Source organism: Mustela nigripes, chromosome 13 (genome assembly GCF_022355385.1).
Source record: "Mustela nigripes isolate SB6536 chromosome 13, MUSNIG.SB6536, whole genome shotgun sequence".
Taxonomy (NCBI): Eukaryota; Metazoa; Chordata; class Mammalia; order Carnivora; family Mustelidae; genus Mustela; species Mustela nigripes.
In genome coordinates this window covers 50,187,357-50,214,608 of record NC_081569.1, presented here as the reverse complement: position 1 = coordinate 50,214,608, position 27,252 = coordinate 50,187,357, and the positions used below count along the sequence as shown (strand labels likewise).

General features: G+C 36.9%; 3 protein-coding genes and 1 pseudogene across 3 annotated transcripts; 1 reads left to right on the top strand and 3 right to left on the bottom strand.

The window, feature by feature from the left end:
- Positions 1 to 610: 610 nt before the first annotated feature.
- Positions 611 to 1,579, top strand: LOC131998619 (olfactory receptor 11H6-like). The gene has a single exon (XM_059371110.1). It carries the CDS (start codon positions 611 to 613, stop codon positions 1,577 to 1,579), a length of 969 nt encoding a protein of 322 aa, XP_059227093.1.
- Positions 1,580 to 3,891: 2,312 nt separating this feature from the next.
- LOC132000368 (U4 spliceosomal RNA) lies at positions 3,892 to 4,024 on the bottom strand (annotated as a pseudogene).
- Positions 4,025 to 10,954: 6,930 nt separating this feature from the next.
- LOC131999302 (olfactory receptor 11G2-like) lies at positions 10,955 to 11,923 on the bottom strand. The gene has a single exon (XM_059372086.1). It carries the CDS (start codon positions 11,921 to 11,923, stop codon positions 10,955 to 10,957), a length of 969 nt encoding a protein of 322 aa, XP_059228069.1.
- Positions 11,924 to 23,033: 11,110 nt separating this feature from the next.
- On the bottom strand, positions 23,034 to 23,972 carry LOC131998618 (olfactory receptor 11G2-like). The gene has a single exon (XM_059371108.1). It carries the CDS (start codon positions 23,970 to 23,972, stop codon positions 23,034 to 23,036), a length of 939 nt encoding a protein of 312 aa, XP_059227091.1.
- Positions 23,973 to 27,252: the final 3,280 nt, after the last annotated feature.

The window sequence follows — 27,252 nt, the reverse complement described above, 5'->3', positions numbered from 1 at the left end:
TCAGCACCCTGTTTCAGTTAACAGAGTTATTCAGCACAGATCTGACAATATTATGTTACTGAGAACATAGTAAGATGCTCTTTTTCTACTGATCTGGTTCAATTTCAGGTTATATTTAAACTTTGATTTTTCTTAAAACTTTCCAAAATACTATACAAAATTTTCTTTTCAGCAAGAAGAAATCAGATATATAAATATGAGTGTGTATATTATGAAACTGCATACCAAAAAAGAATTAATTTAAATGCAAATGGAGAAAACTAGTTTGGACTCAATGTTACATGATGCCAGTAAAATTTATACTGTGAAAATGAAGACTGAGGTGGGGGTGGTGGCTATGGGAGTGTACCAGGTTCTCCAAGAACCCTGATTTCGCTGGGCTAAGCCAGATCCTGAGAAGGGAATTAATGAATTCAGAACCACATAGAGCCTGTCCGTTTGTATGCCATGTTTGCTCTCTGAAGACACATTAATCTTAACATATTTGTGAAAACAAAAGTGCATTAAAGGAGTTTATAGAAGTCAGAAGAAATAAAAAATAGCTTTTAAAGAGAAAGAAAATAACTAATATAATGATCATTATTGCTCATTCCCTTCATAGATTAGGAGAATGAGTATCTCAGAAGCCAACAATATCTCTGGGTCTGTGACCGAGTTCATTCTCCTGGGCTTTCCATGCCGCAGGGAGATCCAGATCCTCCTCTTTGTCATCTTCTCCCTCATCTATCTTCTGACTCTCATGGGGAACACATCCATCATCTGTGCCGTGTGGTCAAGCCGGAAACTCCACACACCAATGTACATTCTCCTGGCCAACTTCTCTTTCCTGGAGATCTGCTATGTCAGTTCTGATGTGCCCAAAATGTTGGCCAACATCATCTCCCAGACCAAGAGCATCCCCTATGCTGGCTGCCTGCTCCAGTTCTACTTCTTCTTCTCCATGTGTGCTGCTGAGGGCTACTTTCTGTCTGCAATGTCCTTTGATCGGTTCCTTGCTATCTGTCGACCTCTACATTACCCCACCATCATGACTTACCATCTATGTGCCCGATTAGTGGTTTCTTGCTGGGTAGGTGGATTTCTATCCATACTGATACCTGCTATTCTTATGTCCCGGGTGCCCTTCTGTGGCCCTAACATCATTGACCATTTTTTCTGTGATCTGGGACCACTACTGGCTCTTTCCTGTGCTCCAGTTCCTAAAACTACTCTAACTTGTGCTACTGTAAGCTCTCTTATTATATTCATCACCTTCCTCTACATCCTAGGGTCCTACACCTTAGTTTTGCGTGCTGTCCTTCGGGTCCCAGCTGGCTCAGGTAGGAACAAAGCTTTTTCTACATGTGCCTCACATTTCTTGGTGGTTTCCCTGTTCTATGGCTCAGTCATGGTGATGTATGTGAGTCCAGGCTCCAGGAGCCACCCTGGGACACAGAAATTTGTGACCTTGTTTTACTGCATGGCAACCCCATTCTTTAATCCTCTGATTTACAGCCTTCGGAACAAAGATATGAAAGATGCACTCAAGAAAGTCCTAAGAGCACCATCAAAAGAAATTTCTAAAAATACAGAGAAATGATATAAATTTTCTTATCATTCTCTCAAGAATACAAAATTTCTCTTACTGGGGGAAAAATATCTTCTGGGCATATCTGAGTATTTGATTCCTTACTCTTATGAAAATGAGATTTGTTACACATAAAGAAACCTCATCTTGTCTCAAAAGCAAATACCCACAGTCTTAAAGGTCTCTTGTGGAAATTTCTGTACAGTTTTCATTCATCAATGTGTCATTTCTCTATTTTGGTCATTTTTCAAAGTCTGAGAGCAAATGTAATCAAGTTGATTTGGATGAAGCTACGACTTGTATCTTGGCTTTTACCCTACTACTAATTTTTGATTCAAAGTTATCACTATTTTTTCCTTTCCAATTACTCTATAATGAAACATAGCATCTACTCATTGCACTAACAAAAATTCCATTGCTTCATTTATAACATCAAGGACCCAGTATCTGTCACTGAAACAGTAGTGTTTTTTGATCTGTGTTTTATTACCAAGCATTGGTAAAGTGTCCGGGGTGTGCAGCAAATGAAAATGGGAAATGATATAGTTGCTTCTTACAGGAAATTCTTAGTCCAATTTTGAAGAGAATACATAGAAAGGCATGCACACATTCACATATGCCAAATCATTAAGTATTCTTTACCCAGACCTGGGTTTCAGCACCTTCTAAGCTCTGAGTAGAGGAACATTTACTTTTACAGAAAATAGGCATCAGAAACCAGGGAACAGACTCTCAAAGTATAAGATACTTACAGGCAACCAGCACTTAACACAAAATTTTTGACTTGGCCTTATCATCTGCCTCTACTGGGAAATATTCATATTTTAGACCAGAGCACCAAATTTCCTTTTTGGGGGAAGGGGTGGTTTTTGAAGCTGTCTCCATATGTTGGGAAAAAAGCTAACAATTTGACTGACAATGTCCAACCCAGACCAGAACTGATTTAGTTTTCCACGTAAAAATAGATATCTTAAAGTCTTCCTCCAAGTTATTTTGACTTTGGGATATTTTCTGTAATAGAATATGCCAAATGACAAAGTTTCCTAGACCACTGCAGGAAAATTCACGACAACCTACAATACCAAAGAGTTAGTTTCTCCTTGTCCTTGGCAAATTATTGGGACTGCACCTACCAGAGGTAGTAGGTACTACTCTTATTTAATTATAATAGGGTTCTTACATGTGTACAATAGAAGTTGACTCTGGCTGATTAAGCATGGCAATGGAAAAAAATTGTTGATGGGATATCAGGAATTTCACAGAATCAACCAAAGCTGAAAAACTAGAGTTGAGGCTCAGCTTCAAAGACCAATGTACAAATTATTCTGCAGAACTGGTCAGATGAAAAATCACCATCACAAGAGCCATCCTGCTGCCATGGGTCAGCAGATGTCACACTTTCAACCACTGCCAATTCTGTGCTAGGAGCTTGTCTTTCCTGAAATAACTGTATATGTGCTTCATTGCTATCTTTAATGTCAATATTTCAACACTGCTGCCCCCAATCCCATTCTGCTCCTTGCATCCCTAGTCCCTAAATCAAATCTGGCATAGCTGTATCTGCTTGGTGGAACCAAGAATACATCATGTGCTGTAGCTACAGGACACGCTGGAAGAGCTAATACAGAGCAATAAAAAAATCCAATTATGCAAAGATAAGCTCCAAGTCTGGTAATATTGTGATTCTCCCAGCCATAAAAAACTATTGAGATACTAGGCAGCCAAAACAAAAGAAAATGCCCACTCTAACAACCCATTTGTTTTGACTCCCCATGATATCCCTGGGCCCTCTTCCCTCTAGAAGTTACACAAGGTAGGACTTAACTAAATGATCCATACATAATAGCAGTGAAGTAGATGCAGGATGAGAAAAGGGAAGTAAACTTCTCTATGGGTAGCTGAGGGCTTATCTATCTCATGATGAGTGCTGGTAGAACATACTCTGGTTCTGGTAAGTTATTGCTGCATTATCTGTGACTCTGAGAAACAGAAGTACAACTAAAGGGAAAAAAATCATCCACTCTCTAGAAAAGACTCCAGATGCAGTGAAATTTAATGCTGCCCACTCACCTTTCTTAGAACTGGTGAAGAGTGGAAAAGGAAGATTCTTCACTTATTCTTTTACTTTGAGTCAGAATTTTTTTCCCCTGGGGGTACGTGGACCATAATTAACCAAATAAATGAGATTTCTATACCTAGGTCTTCATAGTATCTGAAAAAGATATTCATATTTCAAAGTAAAATATTTAAAATATTTTTTTTGATCTAAATGTTATATACACAGAATTTTCAATAACCAGGGCTTGCTTAGCTACATTGAGATGAATAATAGTCTCCTTTCTCTATATTCTTTTTAAATACACAAGTAATACATTTTACAATGAATAAATTTTCAATTAGCAATAATCGCGCCTTGGATAAACCTCATTGGCTACGATACTGCCACTGCGCAAAGCTTGACCAAATAGTACAAAATAATGAAAATCCTCATATCTCCGTACTTCCACACGTTTGTCTCTTTAGCAGTGTCTTCAGTTTGGTGGGTATACTTCTAGACCTTTCTTCAGTGTGTTTATATATAAAAACATAAATTCTGGACTTTCAATGGCTATGTAGATAGGATTATACTTGAAAATTGCTCTATGACTGACTGACCCTCACACTCACCACCCCCCATTCTCATCTAAAAAGCAACATCTGAGAAGGAAATTTCATCTAGCTTCTGAAGGAACTTCTGACTGTTGATCTGGAACACATTAGGACAATGAAGCTGAAGATACAATTCTTCAGGAAATACCCATCCTAGGACGTAGTTCATGATGTGTGAGAACACTACTTCCACGACATAGATGACTTAGGATGTTCTTCTGCTACCAAATCAGGATTAAAACAAGGAAAACCTGTGAACATCAGGGTGCATATGCCCCTTTGAATCTGTATTTTGGTATCCTTTGGATAAATACCTAGTACTGCAATGCTGGATTGTAGGGTAGTTCTATTTTTAACTATTTGAGGAAACTCCATACTGTTTTCCAGGGTGGCTGCAACAACTGGTCACATTTCAAGTGATCAGTAGCCACATATGAGTCATGGCTATTGTGTTGGATAGTGCAGGTAGAGTTAGAGAAGTCTGAGGACTAAATACAGAACTTAAAAATGTTGAGGTTAAAGAAATAACTGCAATGCCTTTATTTTTTCAGAATATAGTTTCTTTGCCTAGAGGGGATAAGTATTATTATTCAAACTTAGTTGTACCAAGGAATCACTAAATTCTACTCCTAAAACCAATATTACACTATATATTAACTGACTAGAATTGAAATAAAAATTTGAAGAAAGAAATGTAACCAGTTCTGAGAAGTGCAATAAGTGTAAATATACATATTGATTTTGAAGACTTAGTATAATGAAAAAAAATATAGGTATTTCATTAATAATGTTTATGTTGAGTACATGTTGAATTGATACTATTTTGGATCAACTGAGCAAAATAAAATATATTACTAAAAGTAATTTCACCTATTTCTTTTTACCATTATTAATGTGGCTACTAGAATATTTACATTAAATATGGCTCACATTTGTGGCTCACATTATATCTTATTAGATTACACTGATTTAGACTGATCTCAAATAATCTCATAGCTTTAAATACCATTAATATGTTGATAATTCTCAGGTTTTTATCTCCACTCCCAACCTCATCTCAGACCTCCAGAATTGTATATCCAATGGCCTACCTGAACCTCCTCTTGGATGCTTATTCATCAATTTTTAAGTGTATATTCTTATCTTTTATTTCAATGGACCAATATCGGTGCTTGTCTTGACACAAGATGAGAAATTCTGGCTAATGTGTACAGTTCAAATGCAGGTTAGTCTCATTCTGCTATGGGACAATAAAGTAAATTCCCCTGGTATATTTAATAACTACATATATACATTTTATATTTTAATTCCTTCTAGGTTTTCATATGGAAATAACTGCCTTCACTGAGAACTTTGGTATTACTAAGGAAATCTAACATTGTCTACGAGATCAATTTAAATATGGGACACATAATTTAAAAATTACAAGAGAGATTTCCATCTTTTAACAAAAAAGGCAGTGGAGAGTAATTAATGTTAACTCTTCTTTGAGATAAGTTATAAGAACTGTCATTTCTACCTTCTTCTTAATGGCAATAAAGGTCATTTGTGTTCCAAGGACATATTTTTCAGGATTATAAAAGTACTACACTGGCTTTTTCTGCCCCCAGATAATGTCTTTCTTCTTATCACATCCATGTAAGAGAATTGTGAGGTCTGACATTATCTTCAATTCAGATTCAGATCAGTCTTGAGCCTGTCAAACTTTTCAATGGTATATCTCCAGGTATACTTTTGAACCAAAATCTTCTTGCCTTTCTTAATGCAACTATTTTAATTTAGTTCTCTAATTATGCTTATTAAAATTTCCTACCCTCAACTGTCTAGTTTCTTAGCTCACCTAAAATATGAAAGAGCCAAAACAGAACCGCTTTACTTTCTTTGGGGTTCATCTCAAAATTCAGATTAAAAGAAGCCTTCCCAGACTATACTATTTAAAAAGAGCACCCCCCCCACCCCATTCCCATTATTATCTGTTCCTTTCACCTGCTTATTTTTCTTCAGAACTGTATTCTATTCTAGGAGCACCTGGCTGGCTCAGTCAGTGGAGCATGTGACTCTTGGTCTTAGGGTCATGAGTTTGAGACCCACGTTGGGTGCAAAGATTACTGAAATAAATTAATTAAAAGAAAAAATTGTATTTTATATATTTCTTGCTTTATATCTTTATTTCTGGCTCCTCTTACTAGAATACGAGCTTTATGAGAGCTAGATATCATTACTATATTCTCAATGCCCAGAGAAATGCCTATCACAGAGGAGGAACTCAATAAACATTTGTTGAGTGGACTTGTTAATGAAATAAACAATTATTTGAGTTCCTACTACAGAAGAAGCCATTCTGGAACAGTGAAAAGGTAGTATAACTTCTATTCTCTGCCTTCAGAAAACTTACAGTATAACTGGTAGGAAACTAAAAAAATAACTAACACAAATGATGCCAGAACCGATATTTAAAAGGCAGTCCAATTATAAATAAATATCTGGCAAACCTCAAAAATGCTATGAATCTAGAAAATAATATTATGATGAGCTATACTGGGCAAGAAAATTTTCAAGGGCAGCATGACTGGTGCCTAAAAATAAGCAAGATATTAGTAAAACAATTTTAAGCTCAGACTATAAAAATAAAATTGTACTATATTAATTAGGGAAAGTGAGTCAACAGGAGTAATGGAACATATATTTAATAAGGTTCCAGTTTGAAGACAAGTTGAGAGAAACCTTGAATTACATACAAACTAAAGAATTTGGACATGATAAATCACATGCAATTTTGCTAGCATAATCTTGTCTAACTCCTGATCCTTTCTCTCTAGGGTGGCACCTCGCATGGGTGGCTGCTCAAATCACAGTCTTCAGACTTTTCAGAAGTCCTTTCACAGTGGTATTGTTCCTTTCTTTGGTGCCACTTGGTTTTTGTTTCTTGTTCTCAAGTGTCTTGTCTTCTCTAAGTCACCATGCATTAAGATCATTATAACAGGATAAAGATTGCCACTCTTTTTAAAGCCATCTCTTATTTCTATTTCTGTTTGCTGTGCATTCCACAGATCTGAAGGCTCTTTATTCCACTAGTTTTCTTGGGTTCTTTTTTCATTTTCTTGTTCTGTTTTCATGGCCAGCTTTTCTTTTTGGTGACCTATGCTAATGGCTGCTTTTAGGTGTTCTTAAACTACTAAGACAATGGTTTTTCAAACTTTTTTGACCACAACCCTCAGAAATAAATTCATCTGATGCTGTGCCCTGTACACACATTCATATACAACTGAAACAGAAATATTTCGGTTAATACCACCCTTATCACAAATAATGCATTTCTATCCTATCCTATTCATTTCATTTCTAGGAACATATTTCATGAAGGCTCAAAATGAATGACTGGTGTGGTGATTCATTGCTTCTAAATAGGCTGAGAGTATCTGTGGTCTCTGTGATTCAACTGACTCCTTTCTAATCAATAGACTAAAAATTATTATTTACATATTTCTTTTTTTCCAATACCCACCACCTGGTTCCCCAAACCTCCCACCCCTCACCCCTTCAAAACCCTCAGATTGTTTTTCAGAGTCCATTGACTCTCATGGTTCACCTCCCCTTCCAATTTCCCTCAACTCCCTTCTCCTCTCCATCTCCCCTTGTCATCCATGCTATTTGTTATGCTCCACAAATAAGTGGAACCATATGTTAATTGACTTTCTCTGCTTGACTTATTTCACTCAGCATAATCTCTTCCAGTCCTGTCCATGTTGCTACAAAAGTTGGGTATTCATATTTCTTGAAGGAAGATGGTTAAATTAGTTAGCAATGCCATTTGGAAGGCTGTGTTCACAGAAAACTAGGACTCAAAACAATTTTTCTCTTTAGTCTTTTCTCATCAAATGTTTTTTCCTCACAATTGAACTTATAAGGGCCCTTTTATGGTCAAATGTTTTTTGCTCAATATTATTATGACCATCACCAGAAAAGCTCATTGTTTTTCACATTTAGTTGTACCAATTGTTTACAAAAATATCACTAAATACAATCAACAAAAAATTGATTTCAAGTGCTTAGTCAACAAAGTTCTGTCTTACTTGCCTCCAGCCAGATTTATAAATGTAGTAGTTTCTGGAAAGTCTGAATGCGTTTCTTCCTTAGCTTTTTCATACTTGTCAAAGGTCAATGTTTTCAGTTGTTGATTTCCATTAAGTCTAAGGTAATTAGAGAAACTCTCCAGATCCCTCTTAGGACAGGGACTGCTATTGCCCAGACAAATTGCATTCACCTTTTCCTTAGCACAAGAAACCTGATTTGTTCAGAGGAGCAATGAACCCTACGAACCCTCACTTCTTCAGCTTCCTTGCTGCTAGTTTGGTCATGTGACATAGTTCTGGTCAATGAGACACAAAATGGAGGTTTCTGAGGAGGCTTTTGCTTTCCTGAAACTCAAAATAGCAGTTTGAATTTCCTCCAACCTGGCATGGGGAATGCCTAGATGTTTAACATCCATCTTGTAACCACAAGTAACAAAAATGAGAATGAGGATCTATAAGCACAGATCCAACACAGAGTAGTATATAAATATAAATATGTATGTGTATGTGTATACATATTTGTTTGAAACTTTGTTTTTTAGAGTAGTTGTTTTAGGTTCACAGTGATTTCTCATATGCCCCTTAAAATTCCACACATGCATTACTTCCCTCATTATCAACATCCCCCACCAGAGTGGTACATTTGTTATAATTAATGAATCTACTTTGACACATATGATCACCCAGAGTCCTTAGTTTACATTAGGGTTCACTCTTGGTGTTGTATATTCTATGAGTTTGAACAAATTTATAATGACATGTATCCACCAAACAAAACAAAACAACAAAAGATGTTAGGATTTATCCCCAAAATTTGTGTAAGCAGAGAGGAGATAAGTATGGGGACTGGTAGAAAGGAAGTTTACATTATGCATTTATAAGTCTTGTGCTAGGACCTGGACAAAAATGATCAGTGAAAATGACAAAGGATGACAGGGAAGATGCCACAGAATTTAATGACATTAGGATTGGGTATGAGAAGGTGAGGAATTATAAATGTTAAGATTTTAGGTTCAGGTTGTAGATCAGTAGAGCCATTGGTAAATAAGTACAAGGAGAGCTAATTTAAAAGGAGGTTATCAAATTTAGGATCAGACATTTGAATTTGAAGCAGATTTTCATGAAAATATTTCCAGCAGGAAGCTGCAGATATTTGACTAAGATTGAAGTAAAGCCGGTATTGGCATTATCCAAGGAGAAAGTTTTAGCCAAGGTTTCCGTATGAGGTACAATATTGTAAGTTAAATGCCAAATCCAGAAAATAAGAAATTAGAGAATAAAAATTACCTCTGGGTAATAGTTATCCAGAATTTTACAGAGAACGATAAAAGTAAGTGAACCTTAGACCTGGATAGTAGTGGTAGTGATCTCACAAAGTCTATAGTTCTTTGGCTTACATGGAATATTAACTAACTTCCATGTGTCTGCATGTGGAGGATTAGAACTACCTCCTAAAGTGAAAGCATTGGCAAAACATGAGAGTCATTCAAGTCAATACAACCTTACTAAGTGCCCAAGTTGTTGTCTAAAACTATACTTGGAATTATGGAATCTACCAAAGCAGTACTTTAAAATTATCCCTGATGCTGAAAGTTTTTTTTTTTTTTTAAATCTGGCTAAACTCTGGAAAATGATATGGAGGTTCCTCAAAAAGTTGAAAATAGAGCTACCCTATGACCCAGCAATCGCACTACTGGGTATTTACCCTAAAGATACAAATGTAATGATCTGAAGGAGCACATACACCTGAATGTTTATAGCAGCAATGTCCACAATAGCCGAACTATGGAAAGAAACTAGATGTCCAAAAACAGATAAATGGATAAAGAAGATATGGTATATGTATAAATAGAATATTATGCAGCCATCGAAGGAAATCAAATCTTATCATTTGCAATGATGTGGATGCAATTAGGGGGTATTATGCTGAGTGAAATAAGTCTATCAGGGAAAGACGATTATCATATGGTCTCTCTGATATGAGGAATTTCAGAGGCAGGGCAAGGGAGGTTGGGGGGTAGAGAAGGACAAAATGAAACAAGATGGGATCGGGAGGGAGACAAACCATGAGAGACTCTTAATCTCACAAAACAAATTGAGGATTGCTGGAAGGTGCAGGGGGATAGTGGGATAGGGTAGCTGGGTTATGGACATTAGGAAGGGTATGTGCTATGGTGAGTGCTGTGAAATATGAAAGCCTGATGATTCACAGACCTGTACCCCTGGGGCAAATAATACATTGTATGTTAATAAGAAAAAAATCTGGTTAACTATGTGCGATTATCAGTTAATTACACATATTTTTGCAACACATTCAACATTTGCTATGTTCTTTAAAAAAAAAAAAACTAGGTCTGATGAAAGCAGAATTTTAAAATGTTGAAATACATCAAGTATGTAATGAAAACCAAAAGAGAAACTAGAAACTGAGTCATAGAGAAATACATGATCTTATTAAGTTGTATTTCAAAATAAAGTTTATCTAAGGTACAGACATATCTGGAATGCAACAGCAACAACTTCCTAAGATTTAAATCATGAGTGTGATGAATTTGTAAAAATCATCTTCCCAATATATCAAAATAAAAAGAAGGGAAAAAGCATAATCTCATTTGCTTTGTTATGTTCCATTCTCCTAAAACATTGGTAATACAGTATAGGAAATTCAACTTTTGAATCCTTTAGAGATTTCCCACAATAACAGACTCGGAATTTTCTTCAGTGCCTCCTTCATATCTTTGTTCCGGAAGTTGTAAATCAGGGGATTAAAGAATGGAGTTGCCAAAGCATAGAACAAGGTCACAAATTTCTGCATCCCAGCATAGTCGCCAGAACCTGGACTAACATACATCACCATGACTGACCCATAAAACAGACACACCACAGCAAGGTGGGAGGCACAAGTAGAGAAAGCCTTATGCCTTCCTGAGCCTGGGGGTACCTGCAGCACCACACTCAGGACACAGAAGTAAGTGCCAAGGATATATAGGAAAGTGAGAAAGATGATGAGAGAGCTAATGATACCACAGATCAAAGTAATTCCAGATACTGAAGAACAGGACAATGCCAGCAAAGGGGCAAGATCACAAAGAAAATGGTCAATGGTGTTTGGACCACAGAACGGCACCTGAGATATTAGAGTCAAAGGAGTTAGTAACCAGAGAAAGCCCCCTGCCCAGCAAAAAACCACTAACCAAGCACACAGGCGGTGGGTCATTATGGTGGGATAATGCAAAGGTCTACAAATGGCAAGAAATCGATCAAAAGACATCACTGACAGAAATAAACCTTCAGCAGCACACATGGAGAAGAAGAAGTAGAACTGGAGCAGGCAGCCAGCATAGGAGATGCTCTTGGTCTGGGAGATGATGTTGGCCAACATTTTGGGCACATCAGAACTGACATAGCAGATCTCCAGGAAAGAGAAGTTGGCCAGGAGGATGTACATGGGTGTGTGGAGTTTCCGGCTTGACCACACGGCACAGATGATGGATGTGTTCCCCATGAGAGTCAGAAGATAGATGAGGGAGAAGATGACAAAGAGGAGGACCTGGATTTCTCTGCGACAGGGAAATCCTAAGAGGACGAACTCAGTCACAGACCCAGAGATATTAGTCCTCTCCAAGGTCCTCATTAGTCTGACCTGTAGAAGTGATAGAGACAGTAAAAACCACAGAAATATTTACAATATTTTGCTTCTTCCTGATAAAGTGATAAATGTTTCTTTTCCTCAATTCAGGCTTGTGATATTACTATCCTTCCTTCAGAATCATGAGTTGTTTTTTCCTCTTCATCTCTTTCCTCCCTTATTTACTCAGTAAACATTTATTTTGCACATATTATTGTCAGGCACTCTTCTAGGAGACAGAAAAAAGATGATAAAAATGTAGAGTACCTGTTCTTTGGAGCTTATGTCAAATATATTTTGTTCAAAGTAACTTCAAACAACACATTCGTGGCCCCAAAATTTCTACATAAAGGGAATTTAGGAGCTTAAATCTGATTGGAAGAGAGCTAAGGAGATTTACCTCGGAACCTCATTTGCATAGAAAGGAAACTGTTTTTATTTAGATTGTATGCTTATTTGTGGCAACTTCATGGAGAGCTGATTCAGAACATGGAGTGATGTTAGCATCCCTCCATGTATATCATGGTGCTTCCACTGACACAGTAACAAGAGCATATGACAAATCAAAACAAACTATATTCTTGTCATATAAGACATGATTACACTCAGTTGGAAAAATATAAGGAAAGGCTTTTGAAAAGAGATGGACCTTAGCAAAAGGGCAGCGATGAAGGCAGAACTTAATAGCACATAATAATAATGTGAAAAGATTTAGATACAAATGTTATGTTTAGAGCAAAGTTCAAAAAAGTGGAAATGAGAGTACTTGTAGAGGAATGGTGAAATAAAAATTTTTAAAGATGGGCCATGTGGCAGACTGCCAGTCTAGTTCAGGCTTAATTTACTAGTCAGTGGAAAACAACTGGAGCTAGTCTAGTAGAAGAGTAAAAGATCAAAGGTTTATGGACGCTACATTGCAAGACAATTTCTCAATTAAAGGGTAATGAATTTAGCAGGAAACTATTAGAAACCTATTTTGGCAGTCCAAGGAAAAAGAATGAAGAGTCTAACCTAGGGTAATGTAGAAGCAAAGAGATACCAGGAATGGAGTCAAGAGATATGCAGTGGTAGAAACATAAACTCATGGTCTTTAAAATCGGCAGAGGCAATTGAATGCTGCACAAGGAGCCAAGAAGACACAGAAAAGAGAGCCCACGCATTCCATTTGCCACAGTCATACTCTTCAACTCTCTTCTGTTTATCCTTGACTATTATATTTCTATTATTCTACATATTATTATTATTATATTAACTAAATTAGCTTCCACTTACAAAGTTTTCCCCTCCTATAAGCCACACACAATGGGTGTTGATTTGCTATGTTGTTACCTGTGTGAAAGAGAACAGTAAACAAGGGAGTCATCTAAATTATTGCCAAAGTGTTAAAGAAAAATGTTACCATTTTCCTATCACCTAAGTACACAGTTTTTTTTTTAATATGACCTGCAAAGACAAGATGATAATTTGACAAAAACATTTCCCTAATCCCATTTCTAATATGGTTTATATAATAGAAATGGTATTTGTAAAGGGAAATAGTCATGAAATTTTTTTGCTCCTTTTCCCTATCAATATATAAAACAAAATGGACACTGAGACATGGGAAAGAAGTCATTGTTCCATGTGCCCAGTCCTACTTATCCCAATGCAGCCTGGGAGTCAGAGGTGCCAGCTCCTTGGTAGAATACTTTTGGGTTCCTTTCTTTACAAAGACCCCTTTCAGGTTGTACTCAGAGAATAGAACAAGAAACAAATCTCTCCCTACCCCATTACTTATTCCTTCCAGACTCTGAAGCCTGTCTCCAGAGACCTCAACCCCAGGAGGCAAAGGAGGCAATTAATGTGATCATACAGACCAGGGCATGTTTCATTTTCAGTCATTATCATATTGAACACGAAAACTACATGAATGTGCAAACACTAATATGTACAATCCACACACACATATATATACATGAACGCACATACACATACATATTCCAAACTATCACAGTATTATTCCTTCCAGAGTTCCCTCTCCTAAACGTAATAAATTACTTATTAGCTAAGAAACCTTTTGATATGAGAGGCACCATTACTGTCAAGCTTTGTTAGACCTAGAGTCTCCCATTCCTGTTGTTCAAATGGAAGCATCCACTATATCCAGAATGAGCCTATTCTTTTTTTTTTTTTTTAAAGATTTTATTCATTTATTTGACAGACAGAGATCACAAGCAGGCAGAGAGGCAGGCAGAGAGAGAGGAGGAAGCAGGCTCCCTGCTGAGCAGAGAGCCTGATGCGGGGCTCGATCCCAGGACTCTGAGATCATGACCTGAGCCGAAGGCAGCGGCTTAACCCACTGAGCCACCCAGGCGCCCCCAGAATGAGCCTATTCTTAAAATATCCACAGAAGTACCAATCCCCATTCTTTTCAAACTCCTTAATTCCACATGTAGATCAAATAGAATGGATGTTGGCCAACTAAGAAGTTAAGACACGAATTGTATAATGAAGACAAATTCATTTCCTCTTCTTCAAATCAAGGATACATTTTTTTCTAAGCTTTCCTTGTAGATAGGTGTGCTCATGTGACTACTCCCTAGTCAGCAGAATGTAATTAAAACTGATCTGCAACATTTTAACCTCTACCCAGGCATGGTAATTGATGATCTCTGATATAATTAAGCATGTTGATTTAGGAAGCTGACTTTTGAAAATAATGAAGCCAAGGATGGAAAACAAGCCTGAGTTCCAGAATCATCATTCAAAAAACAGTTGCCTATCAATCAGGAACTCCCATTTAGGCTTTAACTAAGCAGTAAATGCCTTTAATATTTGACCCACCAGGAAAAAAAAAAAAATGTGACTAGTTGAATCAAAGGTATGAAGAAAACAATCTGTGGGTGACTATATTAAAATGTATGTATTTGTGGGCTTATTCCCTTTAGTTTTCTAACTCTAAAATGGCACAGAAAAACTTTAAAAACAATGTTTACAGAAGAAAAATTCTGAGAAATAAAAATAGGGGTCATAGAGTGAGTGCATTTTAAATTCAGGCCAATGCAGCCACATTTCCCTTCATAGACCTTTCAGAGCTTTCTTTATCACTGTTACTTTTCTGTCTATCCTTAGCAGGAAGGCCCAGCTTTTCATACTGTGCTGTTGGTCTAGTTCTGTAAACTAGAGATACAAGAACACTACTTTATGCCTCAATTATGATGATGTATGTTAGTGTCAATGGAAAGAACATGGAATATATTCCTTTTTTTAATTTATTTATTTATTTTAAGCATAACAGTATTCATTATTTTTTCACCACACCCAGTGCTCCATGCAATCCGTGCCCTCTATAATACCCACCACCTGGTACCCCAGCCTCCCATACCCCGCCACTTCAAACCTCTCAGATTGTTTTTCAGAGTCCAAGGTGACCCAATGTCTAATTCAAACCTAAAATCTACATTTCCAAGAACACAAAGCTAATGACCACAATAAATAAAAATCTACAGAATTGTCTTAACTATCCACAAGCCATTATAGAACCAACCTAGCTCTCTTGCTGTCTTAATAGCACATATGAGGGATACAGGATTGTTTAGAACTCAATAGATCTGTTACTAAACCAGGTTATTACCCTTAGAATTCCTACACATTTAACAAATCACACATCTGTTGAAGAATTTTCATAATCTAATCTTTTTTTAATTTGTTTTTTATTTTCAGCATAACAGTATTCATTATTTTTGCACCAGTACTCCATACAATCCATGCCCTCTATAATACCCACCACCTGGTACCCCGACCTCCTACTCCCTGCCCCTTCAAAACCCTCAGATTGTTTTTCAGAGTCCATAGTTTCTCATGGTTCACCTCCCCTTCCAATTTCCCCCAACTCCCTTCTCCTCTCTATCTCCGCATGTCCTCCATGCTATTTGTTATGCTCCACAAATAAGTGAAACCATATGATAATTGACTCTCCCTGCTTGACTTATGGGTTTCCTATTTGTAGCACATGGCTTTTTAACCTCTTTACACAGAGTAGTTTTCAGTGGCTCATAAGAGCTGTATGACCCTTAACACAGACTTTGTCATACATTCTATATGCAAGAGCAAAAAGCCTCCATGGAAATATGCTACAAATAGAGGGCTTGAGGAAATGTGAATGAGAAGGTATTATTACTATCACTGTCATTACTTCTAATTTGTTCTTAGATGCCAATATGTAGTTGAAGCCAAGGAATTATTCTACTGTTTGGAGTCTAAGGTGAATGAAAGGTTCAGAATTTCCATTTGGGCATGATCAATTATAAATGAAATATGATTTTAATTGAACAGTTACCCAACTGAAATATTAAGCTACTAAACTTAAATTGGCAATATTAGTGTAAAACAGAGGTCCAACCTTGACTCTTTAAGACTCTGAGATATCAGCTGTTTTCAAGAGGAATCATACAATTCTCAAAAGATTGAGTCAATGAGGTTTCAATTTGAATCTCCCTGATGGCTAGTGATGCTGAACATTTTTTCATGTGTCTGAAAGCCATTGTATGTCTTCATTGGAGAAGTGTCTGTTCATATCTTCTGCCCATTTTTTGACATGATTATCTGTTTTGTGTGTGTTGAGTTTGAGGAATTCTTTATAGATCCTGGATATCAACCTTTTGTCTGTACTGTCATTTGCAAATATCTTCTCCCATTCCGTGGGTTGCCTCTTTGTTTTCTTGACTGTTTCCTTTGCTGTGCAGAAACTTTTGATCTTGATAAAGTCCCAAAAGTTTATTTTCGCTTTTCTTTCCTTGGCCTTTAGAGACATATCTCGAAAGAAGTTGCTGTGGCTGATATTGAAGAGATTACTGCCTATGTTCTCCTCTAGAACTCTGATGGATTCCTGTCTCACGTTGAGCTCTTTTATCCATTTTGAGTTTATCTTTATGTACGGTGTAAGAGAATGGTCGAGTTTCATTCTTCTACATAAGCTGTCCAGTATTCACAAAACCATTTATTGAAGAGACTGTCTTTTTTCCACTGTATATTTTTTCCTGTTTTGTCCAAGATTATTTGCCCATAGAGTTGAGGGTCCATTTATGGGCTCTATACTCTGTTCCATTGGTCTATGTGTCTGTTTTTATGCCAGTACCATGCTGTCTTGGTGATCACATCTTTGTAGTAAAGCATGAAATCAGGTAACATGATGCTGCCAGTTTTATTTTTGTTTTTCAACATTTCCTTAGAGATTCAGGGTCTCTTCTGATTCCATACAATTTTTTGGATTATTTGCTCCAGCTTTTTGAAAAATACTTCTGGAATTTTGATTGGAATGGCGTTAAAAGTATAAATTGCTCTAGGCAGTATAGACATTTTAACAATGTTGATTCTTCTGAACCATAAGCATGGAATGGTCTTCCATCTTTTTGTGTCTTCTTCAATTTCTTTCATGAGTGTTCTGTAGTTCCTCGAGTACAGATCCTTTATCTCTTTGGTTAGGTTTATTCCCAGGTATCTTATGGTTCTTGATGCTGTAGTAAATGGAAACAATTCTCTAATTTCCCTTTCTGTATTGTCATTGTTAGTGTATAAGAGAGCCACTGATTTCTGTACATTGACTTTGTATCCTGCCACGTTGCTGAATTGCTGTATGAGTTCTAGTAGTTTGGGGGTGGAGTCTTTTGGGTTTCCCATATATAGAATCATGTCATCTGCAAAGAGAGAGAGTTTGACTTCTTCATTGCCAATTTGGATACCTTTTATTTCTCTTTGTTGTCTGATTGCTGTTGCTAGGACTTCTAATACTATGTTGAACAAGAGTGGTGGGAGTGGGCATCCTTGTCTTGTTCCTGATCTCAACGGGAAGGCTGCAAGCTTTTTCCCATTGAGGATGATATTTGCTGTGGGTCTTTCATAGATAGATTTGATGAAGTTCAGGAATGTTCCCTCTATCCCTATACTTTGAAACATTTTAATCAGAAATGGATGCTGGATTTTGTCAAATGCTTTTCCTGCATCAATTGAGAGGACCATGTGGTTCTTCTCTCTTCTCATATTAATTTGTTGTATCACATTGATTGATTTGCAAATGTTGAACCATCCTTGTAGCCCAGGGATGAATCCCACCTGGTCATGGTGGATAATCTTTTTAATATGCTGTTGTATCCTGTTTGCTAGGATCTTGTTGAGAATCTTAGCATCCATATTCATCAGTGATATTGGCCTGAAATTCTCCTTTTTTGGTAGGGTCTTTGCCAGGTTTGGGGATCAGAGTAATGCTGGCTTTATAGAAAGAGTCTGGAAGTTTTCCTTCTGCTTCAATTTTTTGAAGATATGAACAGACACTTCTCCAATGAAGACATACAAATGGCTATCAGACACATGAAAAAATGTTCTTCATCACTAGCCCTCAGGGAGATTCAAATTAAAACCACATTGAGATATCACCTTACACCAGTTAAATGGCCAAAATTAGCAAGACAGGAAACAACATGTGTTGGAGAGGATGTGGAGAAAGGGAACCCCTCTTACACTGTTGGTGGGAATGCAAGTTGGTGCAGCCACTTTGGAGAACAGTGTGGAGAAATTAAAAATAGAGATTCCCTATGACCCTGCAATTGCACTTCTGGGGATTTACCCCAAAGATACAGATGTAGTTAAAAGAAGGGCCATCTGTACCCCAATGTTTATAGCAGCAATGGCCATGGTCGCCAAACTGTGGAAAGAACCAAGATGTCATTCAACGGACGAATGGATAAGGAAGATGTGGTCCATATACACTATGGAGTATTATGCCTCCATCAGAAAGGATGAATACCCAACTTTTGTAGCAACATGGATGGGACTAGAAGAGATTATGCTGAGTGAAATAAGTCAGGTAGAGAGAGTCAATTATCATATGGTTTCACTTATTTGTGGAGTAGCATAACTAATAGCATGGAGGACATGGGGAGTTAGAGAGGAGAAGGGTGTTGGGAGAAATTGGAAGGGGAGGAGAACCATGAGAGACTGTGGACTCTGAAAAACAATCTGAGAGTTTTGAAGGGGCGGGGGGGTGGGAGGTTGGCGTACCAGGTGGTGGGTATTAGAGAGGGCACAAATTGCATGGAGCACTGGGTGTGGTGCAAAATGATGAATACTGTTATGCTGAAAATAAATTAAAAATAAATTTAAATTAAAACAATGAATACTGTTATGCTGAAAATAAATTTTAAAAAAATCATGAAAAAAAAGATTGAGTCAATACCATTAATCTGAATTCATCTTCTTCTTAAAATTAATTGGATCATAACCCTTGGGGGGGGTGTGCTTTGGTGAGTGCTGTGGGGTATGTGGACCTGGCGATTCATGGACGTGTACCCCTGGGATAAAAATATATGTTTATAAAAAATAAAAAATTAAAAAAAAAACACACACACATTACCTCCAAAATACACATTAATCACGGGGATAGCTTTCATTGTTAGAAAGCACAATACTTATTGAGTGTCAAGTTCTACAATGTTTTTAATAAAATCGTTTGTGCCAAAAAAATATTAATTGGATCACCTACATTTGATGAGAGAAGGAGCTATCCTACATCACTGAATGACACAGAATCTAAATAAAGAGGCCAAATTTTTCAAAAATTCAAATATGATCTTGTCATTTCCTTGTTTTCAATCCTTAAATATTCCCTTCTCCCCTACAGAATCAAGTTCACCTCGTTAGTGTCTCTAAGTTCCTGCCTCCCTAAGTACATCTCCTTTCAGAACATCCCCTCCCATTCACTCTACACTCAGTCATACATATTGTATATGCTACTCCTTCCATTTGTAATGTCACCATACACCCTCCTCCCTTCATTCTATCTAGAAAACTTCCAACCTGTCACTCAAGACTCAGGTGACTTATCAGCTTCTCTGTGAACCCCTCCTTAACCTTAACCCATACTTAGTCCAACAATCTTCTTTGCTCCTCTTGCCCCCTCTGTATTCCGCCCTTTTTTCTTTTATCTTTTCTTTTTTTTTTTTTTTTTTTTTTTGATCGTTAATAGATCTGTGCCCATAGAAGTCAAGAATTCCTCAGGAACAAGGATCCTAGCATCTCTATATCATCAATACCAAGTATGCTGCTTGAAACATGACTAGAGTTTAAACTCTTACAGGAGGGTTCCTCTTTCCCTGCATGTTTCCCCACTTGCAAACATGTGTTGTTTCCTGACTTGTTCATTTTAGCCATTCTGACTGGTGTGAGGTGCTATCTCATTGTGGTTTTGATTTGTATTTACCCAATGGCAAGTGATGTGGAGCACTTTTTCATGTGTTTGTGGGCCATTTGGATGTCTTCTTTGCAGAAATGTCTGTTCATGTCTTCTGCCCGTTTCTTGATTGGATTATTTGTTCTTTGGGTGTTGAGTTTTATAAGTTCTTTATAGATTTTGGACACTAGCCCTTTATCTGATAGGTCATTAGCAAATATCTTCTCCCATTCTGTCAGTAGTCTTTTGGTTTTGTTGACTATTCCTTTGCTGTGCAGAAGCTTTTTATCTTAAAGTCCCAAGAGTTCATTTTTGCCTTTGTTTCTCTTGCCTTTGCAGACATGTCTAGCAAGAAGTTGCTGTGATCGAGGTCAAAGAAGTTGCTGCCGGAGTTCCCCTCTAGGACTGTGATGGATTCCTGTCTCACATTGAGGTCTTTCATCCATTTTGAGTCTATTTTTTGTGTGGTATAAGGAAATGGTCCAGTTTCATTCTTCTACATATGACTGTCCAGTTTTCCCGACACCATTTGTTGAAGAGCCTATCTCTCTTCTATTGGATACTCTTTCCTGCTTTGTGAAATATTAAAAAGAAGAAGAAGAAGAATCTTTTGCAGGCCCCAGAGTTCCATGTTTAAGACCACATATCCTCTGGCCTGTGCACCACCTTCAACAAGATTGGAGAGGAACACCAAAGCTCTGCTGTCTCCTAGTAAATTTACCTTCCTCTCCCTCTCCATCAACCTTTCTATACCAGCTGCTGTGGATATAAAGCATCAGTAAAAAATACGCTCCACTCCTTTTCCCAAAATGGCCCTGCTCTGTCTCCACTGATAACAAAAAAAGAGTCTTCCTTATCTCTTTTGTTGCTTCCAGATTTTTAATGCTCCCTCCTCTCTAAAAGCTGTTTTAAAGTTCAATCTCCACAAAAAATAATAAAATAAAATAAATTTTAAAAATTTGAATCTCCCTTTAGAAGAAGAGCTGTCCAACTCTCATTACCAAGGAGGACATAAGAAGCCATAGAGTTGCACTGTCTGTTATGGTAACCACTAGTTACCTGTGGCTACTGACACTCAAAATGTGACTGGTCCAAACTGAGATGTACTGTAAGTATAAAATTCAGCCCAGTTTTCAAAACTTAGAATAAAATCTTAATACAAAATATCTGGTTAATAACTTTATATTGATTATTGTTAAAAATAGAACAGGAGAGGCTCTGCTGTGATACCTAAAAAGTGGACAACACCAGGCAGCCTCAGAACAAGTTTTTTCATGTGCCAAGAGTTTGCATATCTCAGAGGGTCTTAATCTTACATCCCAGAACAAAAATTATTCCTCTCTTTAATTTTATCCATAATGATAGTGCAATTTCTAACAATCATGTGCACTAGGATGGAAGAAATTCCCTGAGGTGGCAGTCAGCTTTTGGAGGAAGGGGAGTGGCTTCCTCCTTGAGACCACTTTATGTGTCCTAAAAGAGCAAAGCAAAGGTACACCTGGGAAGGCAAAGCACTGCTGCAGTTGAGGAGTGAAGTATTCGTGACTTGAAGGGAAAGATCCTACCCCATCTGTAGTTTAAATTACTGAGTAAAAGCTATAACAACAATATCACAGAGGAAAAGAAAACACACACAGAGACAAGACTGCAGCAGCAAGGGTTCCTGGAAATGTTAACATGATAACAATCCAATAAAAAACAACCGACATTGGTAATGTGCTTTATATTTGAAAACTAGTTTTAATTATGGTAAGATACACATAAAACGACATTCAACAAATCTTAACAATTTTGTAAGTGTACAGTTACGTGGCATTAAGTACATTAACATTGTTGAGCCATCATTGCCACCATCCATCTCCAGAACACCTTCATCCTCCAAAACAGACAATGTGTATCCATTGAGGGGTAATGCCCCCTGGCAGTCACCATTCTGCTTTCTGTCTCTGTGAATTATAGGATTCTAGGAACTTTACAAAACTGCATTGATACAGTATTTGTGGTTTTGTGACAAGCTGGTTCATCCATGTTTCAGAATTTCCATTCCAGTAAGACTGGGTAATTACATTGTATGTATACATCATACTTTGTTGATTACATTGTATGTATACATCACATTTTGTTGATCTGTTCACCTGTTGATGTATATTTGAACCACTTTCATCTTTTGATTGTACTTTGCATTTTATAAATACTTTTATATATGACTGCTTATTGATCCACATCAAAAAAAACCCCAAATGCCCTTTTTAAAAACTAGGAATGAAAGTTTTGATTTGCTGAGATGGAATCAGAACACAATCCTTGTCAATTTTTTTCTAACAAAGCATTGTTATCATTTTCATAATACAAGTAAACATAGGTGGATAGGGCAGAAATAATTCTTGTTTTGATTTGCAGCTACATAGATTTCTTTCAAGAATCAAAACATTTTTTTTCTTAAAAAGAGGCCCTTTTTTCCTTTAAATAAATATCATGGGATGATCATTTAAAAGTTTATAAAAACAAAACTGCTGAAGATCATAACTTGACAACAATAGCTAATGATAATAAATTTTGATATAATTGATAATAGTATATCAATTACATTATATAATATATATTGAGTGCCAGGCACTATTTTAAAGGCTTTCATATATTAACTCATTTATTTCTAAACACTCTATGATGCAGACCTGATTACTAATATCGTCTCCAGTTAAAACTGGGAAAGCAGACAAATAGCAATTTAAGTAACTTACCCATAGTTAATCAATATGGGATCGAGAGAAGCTTTGAATTTTAAGAATTCTCATGTGGACTTATTTTTTCTAAATCTAGTACATTTTCTTACTTTTAAGTATAATTTTTCTAGATTCTAGGAATCAAAAGGAATTTTATCTCACCACACAATCTCCCATTCAGAAATTATTTCTAAACTTTACACATAACTTTCCTGAGGGCAATCTTCATCTCCTTATTCCTGAGGCTGTAGATCAGAGGATTTAAAAGTGGAGTTGCAATTGAATAGAACATTGTCAAGAACTTCTGCATACCAGGCTGATTGGCTGCCCCTGGGCTTACATACATCACCATAATTGAGCCATAAAATAGGAACACAACTATCAGGTGGGAAGCACATGTGGAGAAGGCTTTTTTCCTACTTGAACTTTTGGGAACCTGAACCACAGCTCGAAGGACCAGTATGTAGGACACAAGGATGTAGAACAAAGTGATAAATGTTATTACAGCACTGAAAATGCTACAAGTCAGCATTGTCTTAGGGACAGGTACACATGATATGGCCAACATTGCCCCAAGATCACAGAGGTAGTGATCAATGACATTTGAACCACAAAACGGAACTTGAGAGATAAGGGTGGCTGGAGTCACCAACCAGAGGAACCCACCCACCCAGCAAGCAGACACAAGGGTTCCGCAGATTTTCCTGGTCATTATGGTAAGGTAATGCAGTGGATGGCAGATGGCAACATACCTATCAAATGCCATGAGGGCCAGGAAGAAAAGTTCTGTGGCACAAAGAGAGAGGAAGATGTAGAACTGTAAGATGCAGCCATTATAGGAGATGGTCTTGGTCTTGGATAGGAAGTTGAACAACATGTTGGGCACATTGGAATTGATGTAGCAGATCTCCAGGAAAGAGAAGTTGGACAATAAAGTATACATAGGAGTGTGGAGTTGCTGGTTCCACCATACAGCACAGATAATAGCACTGTTGCCCAACAAAGTCAAGATGTAGATGATGGAGAACAAAACAAAAAGGAGAATTTCCACCTCTTGACTACATAGGAAACCCAGGAGAATGAATTCATGAATGACAGCAGTGTCATTTTTGTTAGGCAAAATATGCATTTCTAACTTAACATGTACAGAGACATAATCAGAACTACATATTAAGAGTCTCCTATTTTATTCAGCCCTCCTTAATACCTAATTTCTCATCAGAATTAGGTGGTATTATAAGTAGATAACAAAATTAGTCAACATGAAGAATTGTTTTCAAAATAGCTCTGTTGGAAGACAAATAGAAAAAACACCACTAGTAACATTACTTTAAGTATTACTTTAACTATTTTCTCCAAAGCTTTTTCTTCTTATTTTAGCCTATGAGAAAAAAAGATAGAAATGAATCATTATACACCTTAAATGCTCACCTTTAACTCTAGTACAGCTAATAAGTTTCAGGAAGCAGTTTACACCCTTAAACAGCACTGAAATAGTTTATTGCCTAAAATATGACTTCACTCAGCATCACAAGGTCCACAAATTTCACTATTTAACTACATTATTATTGTAGAAGCTTAGCAGAGCATAATAAGAAAGGCACATCCATATACAAATAAATTAATTCACTAATTAATTTCCATTAAAGACTGACATCCCCAGATGATTCTAGTGTTACAAAGACAATGCCTGGTTTTTGAGAATTACTATTATACTCTATGGGTGCCAGAGAAGTTTGAACTCAGGGAAGGTTGTTTCAAAAGATGTGAATTGACAACAATGAAAGTAAAATATGGAGCCTATATTACTGAGTTAGAAACACAAGGATATAAAATAAAAGAGTTCATAAATAATTTTTTGTTATTTGTTATTTATGTTATTTTGTTATAGATTTTGAGGGGAGCTGTTGAACCATTATTAAGACAATTCTTTTTCTGTGGGGGAAAAAAATCCATTTTGGTTAAAACTGAAGAGTCCAGGCACAGCTCTCTCCTCTACTGCCTTGCATATGTTAATGATAACTCAGCAATTCTCAGTCTAAACTAAGGAATGTAATATGTGCTTTAAAAATACTTAAATATTTTAATTTGACTCAGATTATCCTCTGTGGAATCCCCTTCATTTATGTTAGCTCTATAGCATTTCAGTTCCTTTGCAAAATTTTCTAGTTTACTCTTTTTTAAAATAGCATGGTATAATTTATTTTTTACTTAGAACGGATTTTCTACCTGTTCGTTTTTATTTTCTATGTATATTATTTTCCCTCAATTTTCATTTTAAATATACACAGTTTAGTGAAAAACCAAAGGGCTTGACATCTTAGTGTTTCTTTAAGTACAAAGTCAAAGTGACTGTTTAAGAATGAGGTGTAGGATGGAATACTATGCAGCCATCCAAAGAAATGAGATCTTGCCATTTGCAACAACGTGGATGAAACTAGAGGGTATTATCCTGAGTGAAATAAGTCAATCAGAGAAAGACAATTATCATATGATCTCCCTGATATGAGGAATTTGAGAGGCAGTGTGGAGGGTTGTGGGGGGTAGAGAAGGAAAAAATGAAACAAGATGGGATCGGGAAGGAGACAAACCATAAGAGATTCTTAATCTCACAAAACAAACTGAGGTTTGCTTGGGGGGAGGGAGGTATGGAGAGTGTGGTGTGGTTATGGACATTGGGGAGGGTATGTGCTACGGTGAGTGCTGTGAAGTGTGTAAGCCTGATGATTCACAGACCTGTACCCCTGGGGCAAATAATACATTGTATGTTAACAAAAATAATTAATTAAAAAAAACTTAAAAAAAAAGAATGATGTGTAGGTTTTACCATAATTATACAAATATTTATTTTAGTTTTAAAGAAAAATTAAGAGTCAGAATTCAAAAAGATCCAAAATGAAATCCTAGCTCTTTTTAATATAAGATTTATAACCTGGGACAAGTGATTCTCTCTCTCTCTCTGAGTTTCAATTTCTTTATCTGCAAAATCAGGGTAATGCCTATCAGGAAGCATTAACAAAGCATTAAATATAATGTTTGTAAAGCACCTAGCACAGTGTCTAGCATAAAGTAAATTTTGGGAGCAGGGCTCATTTTATTGCCCTAACTACCATAACCAAAATATGAGCAGGTTCTTCCTAAAAAGGATTTGTTTGAACCTAAAAGAAGAATATTTAGCTTTTATATACATTCTGATCTTCGCACATTCAATCTTAGGAATGATATGAACTTAATACACTTCTATGCCCCTAACTAACCTTTGAAAACATGTCCTAAAATCACATATGCTTCTAGATGGTTCAGTCAGTTAAGCATCTGCCTTTGGCTCAGGTCATGATCCCCAGGGTCTTGGGATTAAGCCCTGCATGAGGAATCTGCTTCTCCCTCTCCCTCTGCCTTCCCCCTGCTTGTGCTCTTTCTCTCTCTCTCTAAATAAAATATTTTTAAAAAATAAAAAATAAAATCACATATGGAACTCAGAATAAATATCTCAATAAAAACATTATAGCTCCATTCCAGAGTGGTTCAAAGAAGCTCAACTGATTATTGCGGTAATTTTTAATTTTAATTATTTCTTACCCCATGAATTGTTCCCCTTTGACATTATTCTATACAATTTTCCTTTTTCTCTGATTCCAACCTGTTAGCTTCTATTCTGTTTTCAGTCCCCTTCACACAGTAAGTATTTCAACTATAGATTTTGTTATAGATTTTAAGGGGAGCTGTTGAACCATTCTTAAGACAATTCTTTTTCTGTGGGGAAAAAAAATCCATTTTGGTTAAAACTTAAGAGTCCAGGCACAGCTCTCTCCTCTACTGCCTTGCATATGTTAAAGCTGGGAAGGCAGAAGTGAAGTAGTGTCCCTAGATCTGAACTGACAAAACTCTTTCTTACCCAGAGATAAACTTCAAGTAAGCCACTAGAATGACAGGTTTCATCAATATTCAATAGTTTCCCATGTCATAGAGTAGTAAATCAGACAGACAAGACATGAACCCAGGTTTGCATGATTCCAAAGTTCATAATCAATCTAACCCAAATAGATTGCAAGCTAAAGCAGCATAGAGAGAGCTTGATCAAATAATAATATTGAGTACATCTGTCCCCTCTTCTGCCTGCTATAGGATGTAGCAGGTCTCCCCTCTCTTGCCAACCCAGCATGAATGGTAGCTAGTAACAGGGAATACTCTTCACCCCATCCTCTCCCATCTCAACATCATTTTCAGCATCCACCTGAATGAGCATGTTTTAAGCAAACCTAACAATAAGCAGGGCAGGCCACTGCATTCTTATATATAAATATATAAAAGACCTGATCACTGAGGTGACTATGATTAAAAGCAAGAACAGCAAGGTGATTTGGAGAGGGTCAGAAGCAATTTGGGAAGATTGTGGAGAGGAACCATGG